This window comes from Pseudorasbora parva, chromosome 10, assembly GCF_024679245.1.
Source record: "Pseudorasbora parva isolate DD20220531a chromosome 10, ASM2467924v1, whole genome shotgun sequence".
NCBI classification, from domain to species: domain Eukaryota; kingdom Metazoa; phylum Chordata; class Actinopteri; order Cypriniformes; family Gobionidae; genus Pseudorasbora; species Pseudorasbora parva.
Genome location: NC_090181.1, coordinates 24072673 through 24088974, shown reverse-complemented (window position 1 = coordinate 24088974; position 16302 = coordinate 24072673). Strand labels below are relative to the sequence as shown.

At 36.5% G+C, this 16302-nt stretch overlaps 1 protein-coding gene across 1 annotated transcript in view; it reads left to right on the top strand.

Annotated features, from left to right (window-relative positions):
• The first annotated feature begins 3015 nt into the window (after positions 1-3015).
• htra1a (HtrA serine peptidase 1a) overlaps positions 3016-16302 on the top strand; it is a 28627-nt gene continuing 15340 nt past the window's right edge. Inside the window, exons 1-3 of the mRNA XM_067455614.1 lie at positions 3016-3650; positions 14898-15000; positions 15124-15328. Of these exons, the coding sequence (XP_067311715.1) occupies positions 3185-3650; positions 14898-15000; positions 15124-15328 (774 nt within the window). The 5' untranslated portion in view covers positions 3016-3184. The remainder of the gene's footprint in view (positions 3651-14897; positions 15001-15123; positions 15329-16302) is intronic.

Genomic DNA, 16302 nt, shown 5'->3' with positions numbered 1-16302 from the left:
TAACTTGAAGAACTGTGCTAGCTCATAAAATATTTAATTAAGTTTTTTTTTTAGTTCTTGCAAATCAAATGAGTTATTTACTTAACTGTAAACCCTAATACGTTGTCAGAACCCAAAACATTTGAACAAGATTTCCTAAAGTTAAGAAATATTTTTCTAGCTATAACAAACTAACTTGCTAATTTGCAAACATGTTAACAATAGCATGGTATAGCACTTGAGCACAGCAACTTAAAGGGATACTTCACCGCTTTTTCATATTAAACTATATTATTCCCTTAACTAAAACGAGTTGATACATACCTCTCTCGTCTCAGTGCGTGCACTTAATCTCTCTGACGCATGGTGACAATCTGATAGCATTTAGCTTAGCTCACTAAGTCCAGTTCATTCACTATGGTACCAAACAGAGATCAAGTTAGAAGCGACCAAACACCTCCACGTTTTCCCTATTTAAATACAGTTACACTAATAGTTGAACGATCAAGTATGATGACATAAAATAAAACGTTGTGTATTCTAAGCGGATTAAAAAGGAGAACTATAATGTATGGCAGAATAGCACTTCTGAGAGTACTTCGACTCGGGGCAGTAAAAAGTCCTGGCTGAAACATCCTCAGTGTGAGGGAGGGTTTTTCAGCCAGGACTTTTTACTGCGACAGAGTCGAAGTACTCTCAGAAGTGTTATTCCGCCATACATTATAGTTTTTCTGTTTAATCCGCTTAGAAAGTCGCCACGTTTCAGAAGTGGTAAAAGTACTCAAAAGTTATACTCGAGTGAAAGTATATATACCTAAATAAAAAAATGACTCCAGTAAAAGTAGAAAGTCCTCCATTCAAACATCACTTGAGTAAAAGTACATAAGTATCAGATTTAAAACATACTCAAGTACCGAAAGTAAAAAGTAAATATTCAAATTAACTGTAAATATCAATAATTAAGCAGATAAATTCTTTTGGGACTGATATGCAATGCTTTAATTGAACAAATGATAAGATTAGATACTGCAATTAAGAATTTGTTAGATTTGCAATTAATAAGAGACAATGAAGCAGCTTAACGCAGTATAGGGGTTAAACTTAAAATACATAGACATGTTCCATAACATTAGCTCCATAAAACAGATGAGCAAGATACTGTTAACTAATTTAAAATTAATTCAAAAGCCATAACAACAAAGACATATTACGTAACAATTAGTTAATAGTCATGTGCCTCAACAAGTAAAGTCATAATATAATTTTCAAATTGTTATGATTAATTAAACAGACAACTGAGAGTCGGAACACATGGCTTTTAATACATTAATTTACATTATTAGTTAATGTAATATGTTATTAGGGAATTAATTATGTCATATTTAATTAATAGCAATACATATATTTATTAATCTGATCGAATGTTCATTAGTTGTGATGCAGTAAATCATAAATAAATGGTTTAGTTCTTCATGAGTCTTACATTAACTCATGATTATCTGTGCTTTAGTTAGGTATGAATTAATGCATATTAGTACACCTGTATTGTAAAGTGTTAGTAATGTTTTCATAATAAATAGTGTGCCGCGAAATAAAAACGTTTGGGAAACACAGAGCTAACGTTAGTGTAAAATACTCCAAATACTTGGAGCGGGCATGGGGAAAAGTAAAGTAAACTTTGCCTTTAATATTGTAGTGGAGTAAGAGTAAAAGTAGATATACTCAAGTAAAGTGCAGATCCCTGAAAAAAAAATACTTAAGTAAAGTATCAAAGTATTTTTACTTGATTACTTACCACCCCTGCATTTTATTTCGTGTCACCACTTGATCGTACAGCTATTCGTGTAACTGTATTTAAATAGGGAAAACGTGGAGGTGTTCGGTCGCTTCTAACTTGATCTCTGTTTGGTACCATAGTAAATGAACTGGACTTAGTGAGCTAAGCTAAATGCTATCAGATCGTCACCATCAGAGAGATTAAGTGCACGCACTGAGACGAGAGAGGTATGTATCAACTCGTTTTAAATAAGGGAATAATATAGTTTAATATGAAAAAGCAGTGAAGTATCCCTTTAAAACTTACCTGTAACTTAAAAATGTAACTTACCTGCTCTCAAACTATGCTCTCCATAAACCCAACAGAAACTCTTCTAAGTTAGCATAACAAAACATTAATATCTCGCTTAACAATAATCTTGCACAAATTTGTATTTATTTAATAATAAATAATACATAATTTTAGCTTTTAACTCTTCCTTTCCAGTGCCATGGGCAAAGCATGATGGGAAATAAAAAATCTCAGCCCAGTTTCAGTTCAACTTTAGAAGTAAATTAGTTCATACAATAATAGTGTAAGTTCAAGTTTACTTGAAATATGTCTGTGCTGTGAATTCTAAAGAAAAATAAAGTTCTAAATCATAACAGTTTGTTTAACTGAACTAATTTGTTTAATTTAAGTTTGTCCTACTCAAACCAATTAAGCATTTTGAGCATTAGGTGTACTCCACACCCTTTTCTTCCTCTTCGTTCCATCATTTTTCTTATAGCTGGTGAGAATGTGCAATAAATAACTGCATTATAGTAATAATATTAATATTATTGTTCTATAATAATAATAACAATAATAGTTACAGGTGGCTTTTGAAACTGTTACAACAAGTACTGTAACTGTTACACCCCTCAAGTGTTATTGCTTCATAAAACGTCAAATGTGTTTAAAACATTTAGCATGGTAATCATTTAGGGTAGTGCTAGACATCACTGTAGTCAAAAATGCCAAACGAAATTACAGAAACATTGTAAATTATTCCATTAAAATGTACTTTGTTTCATCGGAAATGTTGACATGCTGTAATTTTTGTAAGAGGAATGAGTTCAGTACATTTTCAAGAACCGAATTTGCATCAGAGACCGCTTTGCTCTGATTGCACATCAGTCTAAAAAAGAGTTTTCTCACATCCAGACCAATCGCAGCGCTTGTTGTCATTGTGGTGAAGTGTGCGCGTGGAATCCGGAGCGCTTTTATAAACGCTGCGCCAGCAGAAACTCAAGAGACGCGCATTGTGCTCGCTCCCGCGGCGCACCAAATTTACACAGCTCGGTCCAACGATTAGTCCCGCTGGGAGACAGCTCGGTTGGTTTTAGCAGGCATTTAAAGCAGCATAATTCCCAATTTACATTCCTTATTTATTTAACGCTGATAAATATGATTTGGGTAACTTTGTTCTGCATATGCGTCTTGGTAACATCGTTGCAAGCCGATGCGCGCCTCAGTAAACGCTATGTGGTCGGCGGATGTCCGAGTAACTGTGATAAGTCCATGTGTCCGACAATGCCGAAGGACTGTCCAACAGGGCAGGTGATGGATCACTGTAACTGCTGCCTGGTGTGCGCATCCGGAGAGGGAGAGGCGTGCGGCGGGGTGGGTAAACTTGGGGACCCGGTGTGTGGAGAGAGTTTGGAGTGCTCCGTTACTGGGGGAGTGGGCTACTCCGCTACCGTCAGGAGGAGAGGGAAACACGGCATCTGCGTGTGTAAAAGCAGCGACCCGGTGTGCGGCAGTGATGGAGTGTCCTATCGGAACATCTGCGAACTGAAGCGGGTCAGTAACCGAGCGCAGAGCCTGCAGCAACCGCCGGTGCTCTTCATACAGCGGGGAGGGTGTGAGACGGGTGAGTATCTCACCAAAAAACAAACAAACAAAAAAACCCCACTGTTTACATTTTTGTTTTTGTTTGTTTAAACTCTTTACAGTGCTATACATACGTTTGACGTAATTTAAATGAACACTCTTCACCTTAATATGCCTAGTTAATTTTACATGTAACTTGTTTATCCCTTACGAAAATGAACCATGGTTTAATTAAAGATGTAGTAATCATGTTTAATTTTGGCTAATTGATTACCATTTATATAACCACAGTTTTTTTTTCAAGTTTTTTTTTTTTTTTTCACCACAGGTTAAACTATAGTAGTAAAGTGGTTAATTTGTGGTTACCATTGTTTAAAGCCTACAATAAGTTTGGTTAATTTTCATAAGGGATATACTTAGATTAGGCCTACAATATATGGTTGGTTATGTGGCTCATTTTAGTCATATTTAGTCATATTCTAGTCAAAAATGGAGGAAAATGTCTTGTTTCTGTTAATAAACGAGCAATTATGTGTTTGAGTCATGCATTGGTTTATGCCTGTATGATCATGTTTGGGATGAACTTGGGGCTATTCTGGCAAAAATATTAAAAGACTATGAGTTTGAACTGAGTAAAGTGATTGAAAAGGCCAACTTCAACCATTCATCTTGTGAGTTGCTTAAAGGGATAGTTCACCCAAAAATGAAAATTCTGTTATCATTTACTCACACTTATGCCATTCCAAACAGTAAGTTCCCCTTTCGTTCATCTTCAGAACACAAATTAAGATCTTTCTGATGAAATCTGAGACCTCTCTTTCCCTCCATTGACAGCTACGCAACTGCCACTTTGACGCTTCAAAAAGTTTGTTTGTAAAACTAATCCATAAGAATTTAGCGGTTTGATCAAAAATTTCCTGAAGAGACAAGATCGCTTTATATGCTGAACAGATTGAATTTGAATTTGAAGTTGCAGCTGTCAATGGAGGGACATAAATCTCTCAGATTTCATCAGAAAGATCTTCACTCGTGTTCCGAAAAGGAACGAAAGTCTTGTGTGTTTGGAACGACATGAGGGTGAGTAATTAATCACGGAATTTAAATTGTTGTCCCTTTTGTCTCTTTAAGTCTCTGCACTCATTCGTTATTTAATGCATTTTGACCCTCATGCAGTTTGGTCATAGCACTTGCTCATAAACTCAAACACAGTCTGACCCATCAATACCATTGTGAAAGGAGAAAAACCAGACCAGTTTGTGTGCTCTTTTTGTGTATGTGTGTGTGTGTGTGTGTGTGTGTGTGTGTGTGTGCGCCCTCAGAATATACAGTTTCACCTCTCGAAATGAAGCCTCTCGTATCTTACTTTGTGTTTGTGCATTTTTGTGTTAGATAGGTTTTTAGAGATGAATTTGAGCAGGTTGGAAGGCATCTGCTTTTATGAGATAGCTCTAAAACGAAAAATTCCTATTTTTTTAAGTTGAAATGTGGTCCCTTTTTATCTTGTTCCTTGTTTCTTCATTATTCTTACTGAAAGAGCCTCAATGTATTCATTTTGGCACACATTGAATCTTAAATTATGGCTGAAAGTGGATAGTGGATAGTGGATTTGTGATAGTGAATCCTCACACACTTGTTGGCTCACACACACTTCTTGCGTCAGGTGTTGAGTTGTCAGCACTCCAAAGCTCTTCTGTAGAAGCAAAAATATTATGAATATGTTTGGCTTAACTGTTGACATCTCTCTTGTCTCTGCATATTGGCCTAATAAAGCCTCTAAGTAGGGTGCCAAGCTGTGAGAGGTCTGTGGCTTCCAAGTCCTGGTCTCACCTAAAGAAAACACACAGTGCTGCAAAGCTCATAACGTCATTTGCATCTGGATCTGAAGTCCTGCCTGCAGCCCTCTCCTTCACTGGCTGCAGATTTAGGTCATTTTGTGAGTCATATGCATTCAGCAGGAAACAGATTTTTACTGAAGCAGAAAGAAAGTCATCCAGACACCATCCTGCAAGACTAGATGTTTTAGCCTGTTTTGGGTTTTTAATAATTGTGATGGAAGGAAATGGCCTGCACATGGTTAACCCAAGGAGGGGAATGGGAATTAAGCCACCAAATGCTTTCCAGACTCACACTGCTCCATATTAGAACTGTTCTAAACACTGTTCTGACATGATTTGAAACTCTGCATAGCAGCAACTCGACTTATGAACACTTATAATGCTTATAATTATCATACATAGCACACATAAATATTGGGTAAAGTAATAGCCTACATTTTTTAATTAGACTCTATTCTAATTGAACAGAGGTTTAATGCTTGTTGGTTTATTTGTTTGTTGCAATGTATTTTGCATTTGCCCTCACTGAGAGAATATTTGCTGCTTGCGAATTTGTCTGAAAGTAGGTATGTTTATATGGAATTACCTTTGTCTCAATAAAACTGAACAAAACTTTATAAAACTGAACAAAACTTTTTCAGAAACTATCATAAATATGCCATTACAAAAGACACAAAAAAACACATTGAAAATGAAAAAAAATGAACTCAGTCGCACAGATGTAACAGGATATTCAGTACAGGTCCTTCTCAAAAAAATTGCATATTGTGATAAAGTTCATTATTTTGTAATTATGTAATGATACAATTTTAACTTTCATATATTTTAGATTCATTGCACACCAACTGAAATATTTCAGGTCTTTTATTGTTTTAATACTGATGATTTTGGCATACAGCTCATGAAAAAAGTCTAAAAAAATTAGCATATTTCATCCGACCAATAAAAGAAAAGTGTTTTTAATACAAAAAAAGTCAACCTTCAAATAATTATGTTCAGTTATGCACTCAATACTTGGTCAGGAATCCTTTTGCAGAAATGACTGCTTCAGTGCGGCGTGGCATGGAGGCGATCAGCCTGTGGCACTGCTGAGGTGTTATGGAGGCCCAGGATGCTTCGATAGCGGCCTTAAGCTCATCCAGAGTGTTGGGTCTTGCGTCTCTCAACTTTCTCTTCACAATCTCTCACAGATTCTCTATGGGGTTCAGGTCAGGAGAGTTGGCAGGCCAATTGAGCACAGTAATACCATGGTCAGTAAACCATTTACCAGTGGTTTTGGCACTGTGAGCAGGTGCCAGGTCGTGCTAAAAAACCGAAATCTTCATCTCCATAAAGCTTTTCAGCAGATGGAAGCATGAAGTGCTCCAAAATCTCCTGATAGCTAGCTGCATTGACCCTGGCCTTGATAAAACACAGTGGACCAACACCAGCAGCTGACATGGCACCCCAGACCATCACTGACTGTGGGTACTTGACACTGGACTTCAGGCATTTTGGCATTTCCTTCTCTCAGTCTTCCTCCAGACTCTGGCACCTTGAGTTGCGAATGACAAAAAGTACTTTGGACCACTGAGCAACAGTCCAGTGCTGCTTCTCTGTAGCCCAAAGTGGCTTGACCTGGGGAATGCGGCACCTGTAGCCCATTTCCTGCACATGCCTGTGCACGGTGGCTCTGGATGTTTCTACTCCAGACTCAGTCCACTGCTTCCGCAGGTCCCCCAAGGTCTGGAGTCGGTCTTTCTCCACAATCTTCCTCAGGGTCCGGTCACCTCTTCTCATTGTGCAGCGTTTTTTGCCACACTTTTTCCTTCCCACAGACTTCCCACTGAGGTGCCTTGATACAGCACTCTGGGAACAGCCTATTCGTTCAGAAATTTCTTTCTGTGTCTTTCCCTCTCACTTGAGAGTGTCAATGATGGCCTTCTGGACAGGGTCGGGTCAGCAGTCTTACCCATGATTGCGGTTTTGAGTAATGAACCAGGCTGGGAGTTTTTAAAAGCCTCAGGAATCTTTTGCAGGTGTTTAGAGTTAATTAGTTGATTCAGATCATTGGGTTAAAAACTTGTTTAGAGAACCTTTTCATAATATGGTAATTTTTGAGATAGGAATTTTGGGTTTTCATGAGCTGTATGCCAAAATCATCAGTATTAAAACAATGAAAGACCTGAAATATTTCAGTTGGAGTGCAATGAATCTAAAATATATGAAAGTTTAATTTGTATCATTACATTATGGAAAATAATGAACTTCATCACAATTTGCTAATTTTTTGAGAAGGACCTGTATGCTTCATTCTTTGTTAATGTTTTTCAAAGATTCGTTTTCGCACCTTTTTTTCGTTTGCTGTTTTGACACTGACCTCTCGTGGGGGCGGGCTTAACAGTGATCTACTCTGATTGGATAAAGAGCTTTTGATGGACAGGTGCTTTCTGACCTGCGCATATTGGAATGATCTTGCGGTGCTTTAGTTCGTAAAGATGAGCTCTCAGGAGAGACATGGAGCGGCGGCGGCTTCATCTTCATCATCTTCTTCACAAGCTTGTTCTTCAAGGCAGCAATAAGTTTGTGTTATTGAAGTAACCAATAATATCGATAAAAGTTGTATCCATGTACAGTGTATCCATGACAAAGTACTTTATCTTACACTTACAGTAATTTATCCATGACAAAGCTAATTCCATATGTTTAACCTTTCAATGCATATCTTGGGTCTTTGGTGACCCGGTAATTCACTACACTCCTCATTATAATTTTTGAAAAGTCCGACCTTCTTAGTATTCCTCAATAGGTTCATTATAAACAATATAACTATAAAAACAATTAAAGAATGGCTGTTTTCCCATTTATTTTTTTGGAAAAGAAAAAATTAATATGTTCGCTAACGACCCGTGGTGTGTTACAGTGTAAGTATATATTTTTTTCTGCACAACAATAAATTAATCTTTGATGGCTGAATAAGAACAATTCACTTTTATTCCAGAAGGTGACAATGTTTGATACACAATTATGAAGTGAAGTTTTACTTATAGTTACTCCAGGCAGAAAACAAAAGAATAGGAATATCATCACAAAAACTAGAAATGGTTTTGATTTCTGTTTTTGCAGAACACAATCAAATATTAGTGTCACTATCAATTGATGGTGGATCTGGTATAGAATTATGTATTTTGAAGTTACCTCAGAATATTGATTATAAAGATGTTGAAAAGGATAGTTTTGAGAATATGTTTGAGATGGCAAATATGAGCCAGATGCTCTGATGAGGACAGTGATGATGGTATTAAACATCTGCTCAGACTAAACCCTTCCAAGCTCCAAAAGGTAATAAAATATGCTTTATTTCTTTTTCTGTGGTTGTTACTCTAATATCAGGAGTTTCATATTATTGCGACAGGTTGAGATCCATCCGTCTTAGATGTCAATTCTGATTCTCTAAGGACCCAAATATTTAATAATCATTGCTGAAACATTCATGAATTTAAGGTTTTAAACAAACTCATCATTGAGTTTTGGAGAAAAAAATATAGGAGTGAGAAAAAGAAGTGTGTTCATTAATATTGCATCTTTGGGTTCAGCTGTAATCCTGAACTCTTTATGGGCCCTGAGCTGGAAGGAGTAATGGGCAGACTGTGTGTGTGTGTGTGTTTAGGTTCTACTCTTGTGGTTTTCATTAAGTATTTAAGTATTTCAAGCTTGTTTACCAGAATCTTTTGTATTTTGTGTCTTGTGCGTTTGTTTGTTATTCTATTGGCAGTTTTGCATGTGTTTTGTCTTTGTTCTTGCTCACGTCAGTTTTTTTGTGTTTATGAAGAATCAAGATTCATAGTTCTTTACTGCTTTGTAATGTATAACCAGATCATTGACATTCTTGCAGTATACACACAGTCAGCATATCTGGCCTTTAATGGCTCTCTGTAGAATGTCTGTGCAGTGGTTTATGTGCTTTTATCTGTTTTTATATGTTGTGTGCGTTTGTTCGGTGGTTTTCATAGGCGCTCAGAGGTTTGTCCTGTCCAGACTTCTGCAGATTTGTTCAGTAGCCTTACAAAAGCTGACGAGGCACATATTTCTCCAGTCTCTGGCTTCTCTTTTTTATTATCTTTCTCTTACACAAATTCAAAATGCAAAATTATATTTTTTTCATAAAGAAATGAAATCCTACACTCTAAAAAAATGCTGGATTAAAAACAACCCAAGTTGGTTTGAAAATGGACAAACCCAGGAATTGGGTTGTTTGAATGGGTCCATTCACTGGGTTTAAACAACCCAATTTCTGGGTTTGTCCATTTTCAAACCAACTTGGGTTGTTTTTAACCCAGCATTTTTTTAGAGTGTATTTTGGTTGGATTTTTGTTTTATCATTTTGTTGTATCATGACAATAAATCGTGTTAAATATTTGTATTTTATAGTAATGGGAATTTAAATGAATTTATATCAAATTAATATTTTTTGTTGCTAATGTTCACTGACAGATTTTAGTCTATAGATCTACAGATTTTCCCTGATCTACAGTTCTATATTCCAACGTCACTTGTCTCAACCAGTCTGGTTTATGATCATCCGTCCCTATATCTATTTTTGGACTCGTTCCCTCACATCCTGCTGCTAACTCCAAAATAATGAATCATGGTCTCTCAAATCCTTTACTGATGACCTTTCTCCAAAACTATAAACAGCAAAGAATAGTGTGTGTCGAGGAAAAGATCCTTTATTTGCTTCTTTGTTCACTAATGTTTATTGTTTCAATTGTGAGTAAGGTTTTGTTCTTTGTATTTATGTATGTGGGCTCTGTTCGTGCAGAATCGGCCTTTGTTTAACTCTTTTCAATTAGCATGTTATAAAAGGCATGTTTGTTTATGAGTGCAGTCAAGTGCTTGAACTCTTTCAATGACACTAACACCCGCAAAAAGGTTTACACGTGGATGTTCAGTCTAGAAATTAGCATATGAGAACAAGAATGGACATGCACATAAGTGTGAATGAATTCTGCTATGAACAAGAAGGGACATTATTAATGTTTTATGATTCGTCATATTAAGTTATGTCTCTTTCTCACTGCCCTGGAGCTTAGAGCTTCTCTTTTTCCTTAAAACCCTGCCATCTCCTGCCAGTAAATTTTCTCCAGTTCTCTTTCTCCGACAGCCATCTCTCCTTTAAGTCTCGGTGCATCTGTAGTGTAATATACTGTAGGCCAGTAGGACTTTCCCACAATGAGGACTCACAATCCTTCCCTCTGCTCACCTACAGCCTCGGCTGAACTCAAATAAACACATTTCTGGAGTCTTAAGCCTTCAAAAACCCTGCAGAGAAGCCTCAGACAGGGCTTATACAACTGTAACTGGACACCATAACTATAACTCAGAGCCACAGGCATGACCTGTTCATGTTCGCAAAGTTTCAATCCCTCACCAGTTCTATTGACTTTTGTTAGCACTGTGCTAGCCAGGAGTGAGCTCTCCCTGAACATAGAAGCTGTTTCAGAGAATAGAATAGAATAGAATAGAATAGAATAGAGTAGAGTAGAGTAGAGTAGAGTAGAGTAGAGTAGAGTAGAGTAGAGTAGAGTAGAGTAGAGTAGAGTAGAGTAGAATAGAATAGAATAGAATAGAATAGAATAGAATAGAATAGAATAGAATAGAATAGTTGAACCCTCTCCTCTATCCACATAGGCCTACACTACTATTCAAAAGTTTGGTAAGATTTTTTAATTTTTTTGAAACAAGTCTCTTATGGTCACCAAGGCTACATTTATTTGATTAAAAAATACAGTAAAACAGTAATATTGTGAAATATTTAACAATTTTAAAATCACTGTTTTCTATTTTTAAAATGTCATTTATTCCTGTAATGATAAAGTTAAATTTTCACCATCAGTGTCACATGATCCTTCAGAAATCATTCTAATATGCTGATTTGCTGCTCAAGAAACATGTGTTATTGTTATCAATGTTGAATAAAAAAAAAAAGATTGGCTTTTTCATGAACAGAAAAGTACATCGTTTATTTAAAATATAAATATTTTATCACATAATAAATGTCTTCTGTCACATTAAATCAATTTAATGAAAAGGTTTTTTGGAATAAATTATTAATTTTGTCTATTTTTCATTAATTGTCTATTTTTTTATTATTATTATTTTTATTTTATTATTTTATTATTTTCATTATTTGTCAAAATTGTCTATTTTTATCATTACTGAGTTCATTTTGTAAAACGCTTTTGAAATAACACTTACCCCACCTTTAAATGGCCTAACTGAACGGAGGCCTAAGCCTGGCCTAATCTAAGCCTTTCTCTGTGAAACCAGGTCTTCCAAATTCAGATAAAGCTATTGTAACATGCTGAATATATTTTAAAATCAAACTTTTCACTGATGGCAGTCTTAGATGGCAGTAAATCTGTGTCCAAAATGTCTTGCTATTATTATTATTTTGTTGTAGTTGCATGTAATATGAACAGTTTTACATATAGGCTGTTAAATTTTAAGATGACTTATTCTGAAAAAAATAAAACGTGAAAAGTGAAAAGAGTACCACGAAAAGTACTCTTATTGATGGTGCAACCTGCTTTCTTCAGTCTGTATGTCTCCACCCACTAGTAGAGATATTCAGGATCTCAAAGACAAATGATATTTCATTCACTCAGACCATATGTTGTTATCTGGCAGAGGTTCAGTAAAAACACAAAGGCTTCAAATTTGTGCAGACTAAATGTAGACTTTGATGTATTTAGGTCAGAGCCCAGCTTCTTCTTGGCAGGTTTGGACACCAGCCAATATAGTAAAACTTTGAATTAATTGAGGGCAAATTAATGTAAATAATAATAATAATAATAATAATAATAATAATAATAATAATAATAATAATAATAATAATAATAAAAATAATAATAATAATAAAAGAGGTTCATGGATAAATCACTTATAATAAATACCTTAAAATTGACATGAGAATGAGAAACATGAGAATTGTCCATTTTGATTTCATAGTGACTTTAAATGTATAGCTTGTCCACTCAGAATTTAGAGTCAGAACGCTCTATTTTGTGATGAGGTGTTTTGCATTTTTGGATACTGATTCGTCATTTTAGATCAGCAATGTGAAATCATCTTGTGCATCTTGACCTTGAGCTTTTTTACTTTGTTTTATTTTGTTTTGAGCTTTTCTCAAAACATGTTATTTTAGATTGAATGCTGTCCCTTGTTTAATGTTAGTCTGGAGCTGGTCAGCCTCACCACAGTGGATATTCTGCCGCCATAAAATAAACTTTTATTTCCTTTTCCTCTTGGTTTGAAGAGGATGGTTAGTAGTGATGGTTTGAATTGTGTGCTTAGTACCGTGTGTTCAAGCGGTTTCGTTAGATGAAAAGTCAGCAGATTCACAAAACCATGCAGGAGCGAATGTCAACAATGATTTAGGTCAGGGTTGGTAATGTGATAAATTCTTCGATGTTACACATCTTACATTGTGAGCAAAGTTCATGTAGTCTAAAACCATTAATACATCAACAGTAGCACTGGCTAAATCATTTTGAAAGTTTTATTGGAAGTATGGCCAGAATACACACTAATAATTTATAAAACGTCCAGAAAGATTTTGTTCTGTCAGAGATAAGAGGTTATGGATTTGTTTAAATCTTTGTGATCCTCTTGGGTTTCAGTACCTGAGCTTGGGCCAAGATAAGACAAGCATGTCTGATTCTATTGTCTCTGCCAGTGCGTTTGACCTAATCATAGGTCTGTTTTTCAAAGAGAAAAAAAAAACCCAAATGCCTTTCCATCGCATGCCTAAAGGGAGGATTTGTTTAGAATTCTTTGGCCTTCAACTTCCCAGAGTAAATTTCCAGTCCAGTCAGGTTGATATACGCTAAATTTATGAATTTTAAATGATGAATTTAAACAGTTGATGACTGAAGACTTTATTTGCAATAAAGTAGCTGGTCTTTTATTGTCTTAAAGGGATAGTTCACTTTAAAATGAAAATTCTGTCATCCTTTACTCACCCTCAAGTTGTTTCAAACCTGTATGAATTTCTTTCTTCAGCTGAACACGAGGGAAGATATTTTGAAGAATGTCAGTAACCAAACAGTTAACTGGAGCCATTGACTTCCATAGTTTTTTTTTTTTTCTCCTACTATGGAAGTCAATGGCTTCAGGTAACTGAGTATAAAATAATCTTATGAGTCCAAAAGTTTGAATGGTGGTGTTTTTACACACACACAAACACACGTGAAATGTGGGGACATTCCATAGGCGTAATGGTTTTTATAATGTACAAACCGTATTTTCTATCCCCCTACACTGCCCCTGACCCTGACCCTGCCCCTAAACCTACCCACAGGAAACATTCTGCATTTTCACTTTCTCATATTTCACCCTCTCCTTGTAACACCTGTCATACCCATGTCATTATACACATTTGTGTCCTGATATTTCACAAAAACAAGCATACACACACACACACACACACACACACACACACACACACACACACACACACACACACACACACACACACACACACACACACACACACACACACACACACACACACAAGGCAGCTAAAAATCAAGAGTTTGGTTGTTTAATGGATGAGGAAAGTCATGCGGAAAATTTGAAGACTGAGAAGACTTGGTGTTAAAGCTATAATTAGGTTGAATCATTCAGGTCCAAATGCACGCCAGCGCCACGCTGAATATGACTTTAATTAGACTTGAGCAAGCAGCATAACTCTTCATAAACCACTCCACTCTTTAATTTTAATGTTCCTTCACTGAGCACAAGTCCATCTGGCCACAGACACGTTTATCTTTTGAACTTATGTTATTCAACAGCCAGGTCTTGTTGGGGTCCCTGTGATCCCGTATAATTAAATGGGCTCCTCCATCATTGCAGTGACTGTCTTATGATTGGATCAAATGACAGTTGCTATCATCTGTGTCTTTGTGTCTGTGATGCAAAACTGTCTGACCCTGAGGGCGATGGAATGAAAGAATATAGACAGTTAAAAGAGCAATTTTCATACTTTTTGTGTATATTTATTATGAGCTTTTGAGTGCCGATAATGAACTCTTTTGGTTGAAATGGAAAAGAATATCTCTCACTTCTTTTCCCTTCATGTTGAAATTATAGAGGACGAGAGTCAACATTTCCAGACTTGTCCTCCAAGAGACTTCTCAGATCTTACTCTTCGTGTGTGTGTGTGTGTGTGTGTGTGTGTGTGTGTGTGTGTGTGTGTAATGCTGACTTACATAAGCAACAGAAGTCTCATATATATATTTACACAGAAAAATCCCACCTCTTGTCTTTTTTTAGTTAACGACTAGTCTCATATTCCTTTCCGTGTCCTTCTTAAGTGATGTCATTTGATATTTTCAGATGTTTGTCCTCTACTGTCCATTTCTTCCGGTATACATTCTCATTATATCTCATTTTTGTTTTTTTTGTTTCAGCTGTCCATGAAAACCCCAACAGCCTGAGATACAAGTACAATTTCATTGCAGATGTTGTAGAGAAGATTGCCCCTGCCGTGGTTCATATTGAACTCTACCGCAAGTAAGGTTCTCACATAAGCTCTCATATTAGCACCAGTAAGATAGAAAGGGGAACATCTGACCAACTTTATTTTTATTTACCTCTATTTCCATCTCTCTTTCATGCCCTTTCCCTCTTTTTTAGGATGGTGTACTCAAAGCGTGAGATGGCAGTGGCAAGCGGGTCAGGGTTTGTGGTGTCTGACGACGGCCTCATTGTGACAAACGCCCACGTGGTAGCCAATAAAAACCGTGTGAAGGTGGAGCTTAAAAACGGTGCCTCTTATGATGCCAAGATCAAAGATGTCGATGAAAAGGCAGATATTGCCCTTATAAAGATTGATCCTCCGGTAAGAGGAACCAACACTACTTTTGGTCACTGTGATTTTGCCCAGTAAGACATGTTCCTGGATCAACATATTTTGTTAATCCTGAAACAGTATTCCTGTCAGAAAATGTAGTTCTAACCCTCCCGACCCGTAAATCTGCACCCATAACAATCAGAAAGAAATGATAGGTGAATAGTGCAGAATCCTTAATCCTTGTTGTAAGCCTAAACTTGACATAAACTGTAAACTTGTCCCTCAAATCTGATTGGTTGATTGTAATGTTGTTCCAGGATCAACAAACATGTTGGTGAAATCATGCACGTTCACTACTGATATGACACTTTACAGTACACACATTGCTTTTTTAGTAAGCAATAGAAGCACAAATTCCATGTTTTTTTCCTGAGAACTATATAACCTCCTGTTTTTTTGTGTGTTTTTTTTATTTAGACTAATATTGCACCTAATATCCTAGCAACACATTGTTTGTGATTAGTCTGAGATTAATAATCAACATTTTTTGAAAGTTAAGCATCTTTTTTCACTGACTTAAAGGGGTTCTATTATGCCCCTTTTTGTACAAGACCTCTGAAGTCCCCAGAATGTGCGAAGTTTTATCTCAAAATGCCCCACAGATCTTTTATAACATGTTCAAACTTTTTGAGGGTGAGGGTACAATTTTGTGTGTCCATTTAAATGCAAATTAGCTGGTGCTCCCGGCCCCCTTTCTAGAAGAGGGCGGAGCATTAAGAGCTCCTGTAAGCAGGCCCGCCTAGAAAAGGTGGGTCAGAGCACGGTTTGGTTTGATGAGAAATGAGAAATGAGAAATCTATTAGTCAGCCTATTATCAAAAGCACTTTTCTTCCTGTCTTCTTCAAAAAAGGTTGCATTGTGAATGACGCAAGTGTGCTCTGGCACAGTATGTTAAGTGCAATGTGAATGCAGGCCAGCGGCAGATTGGGGAGGGGGGACAATCGAGCTCGACATAGTATAAG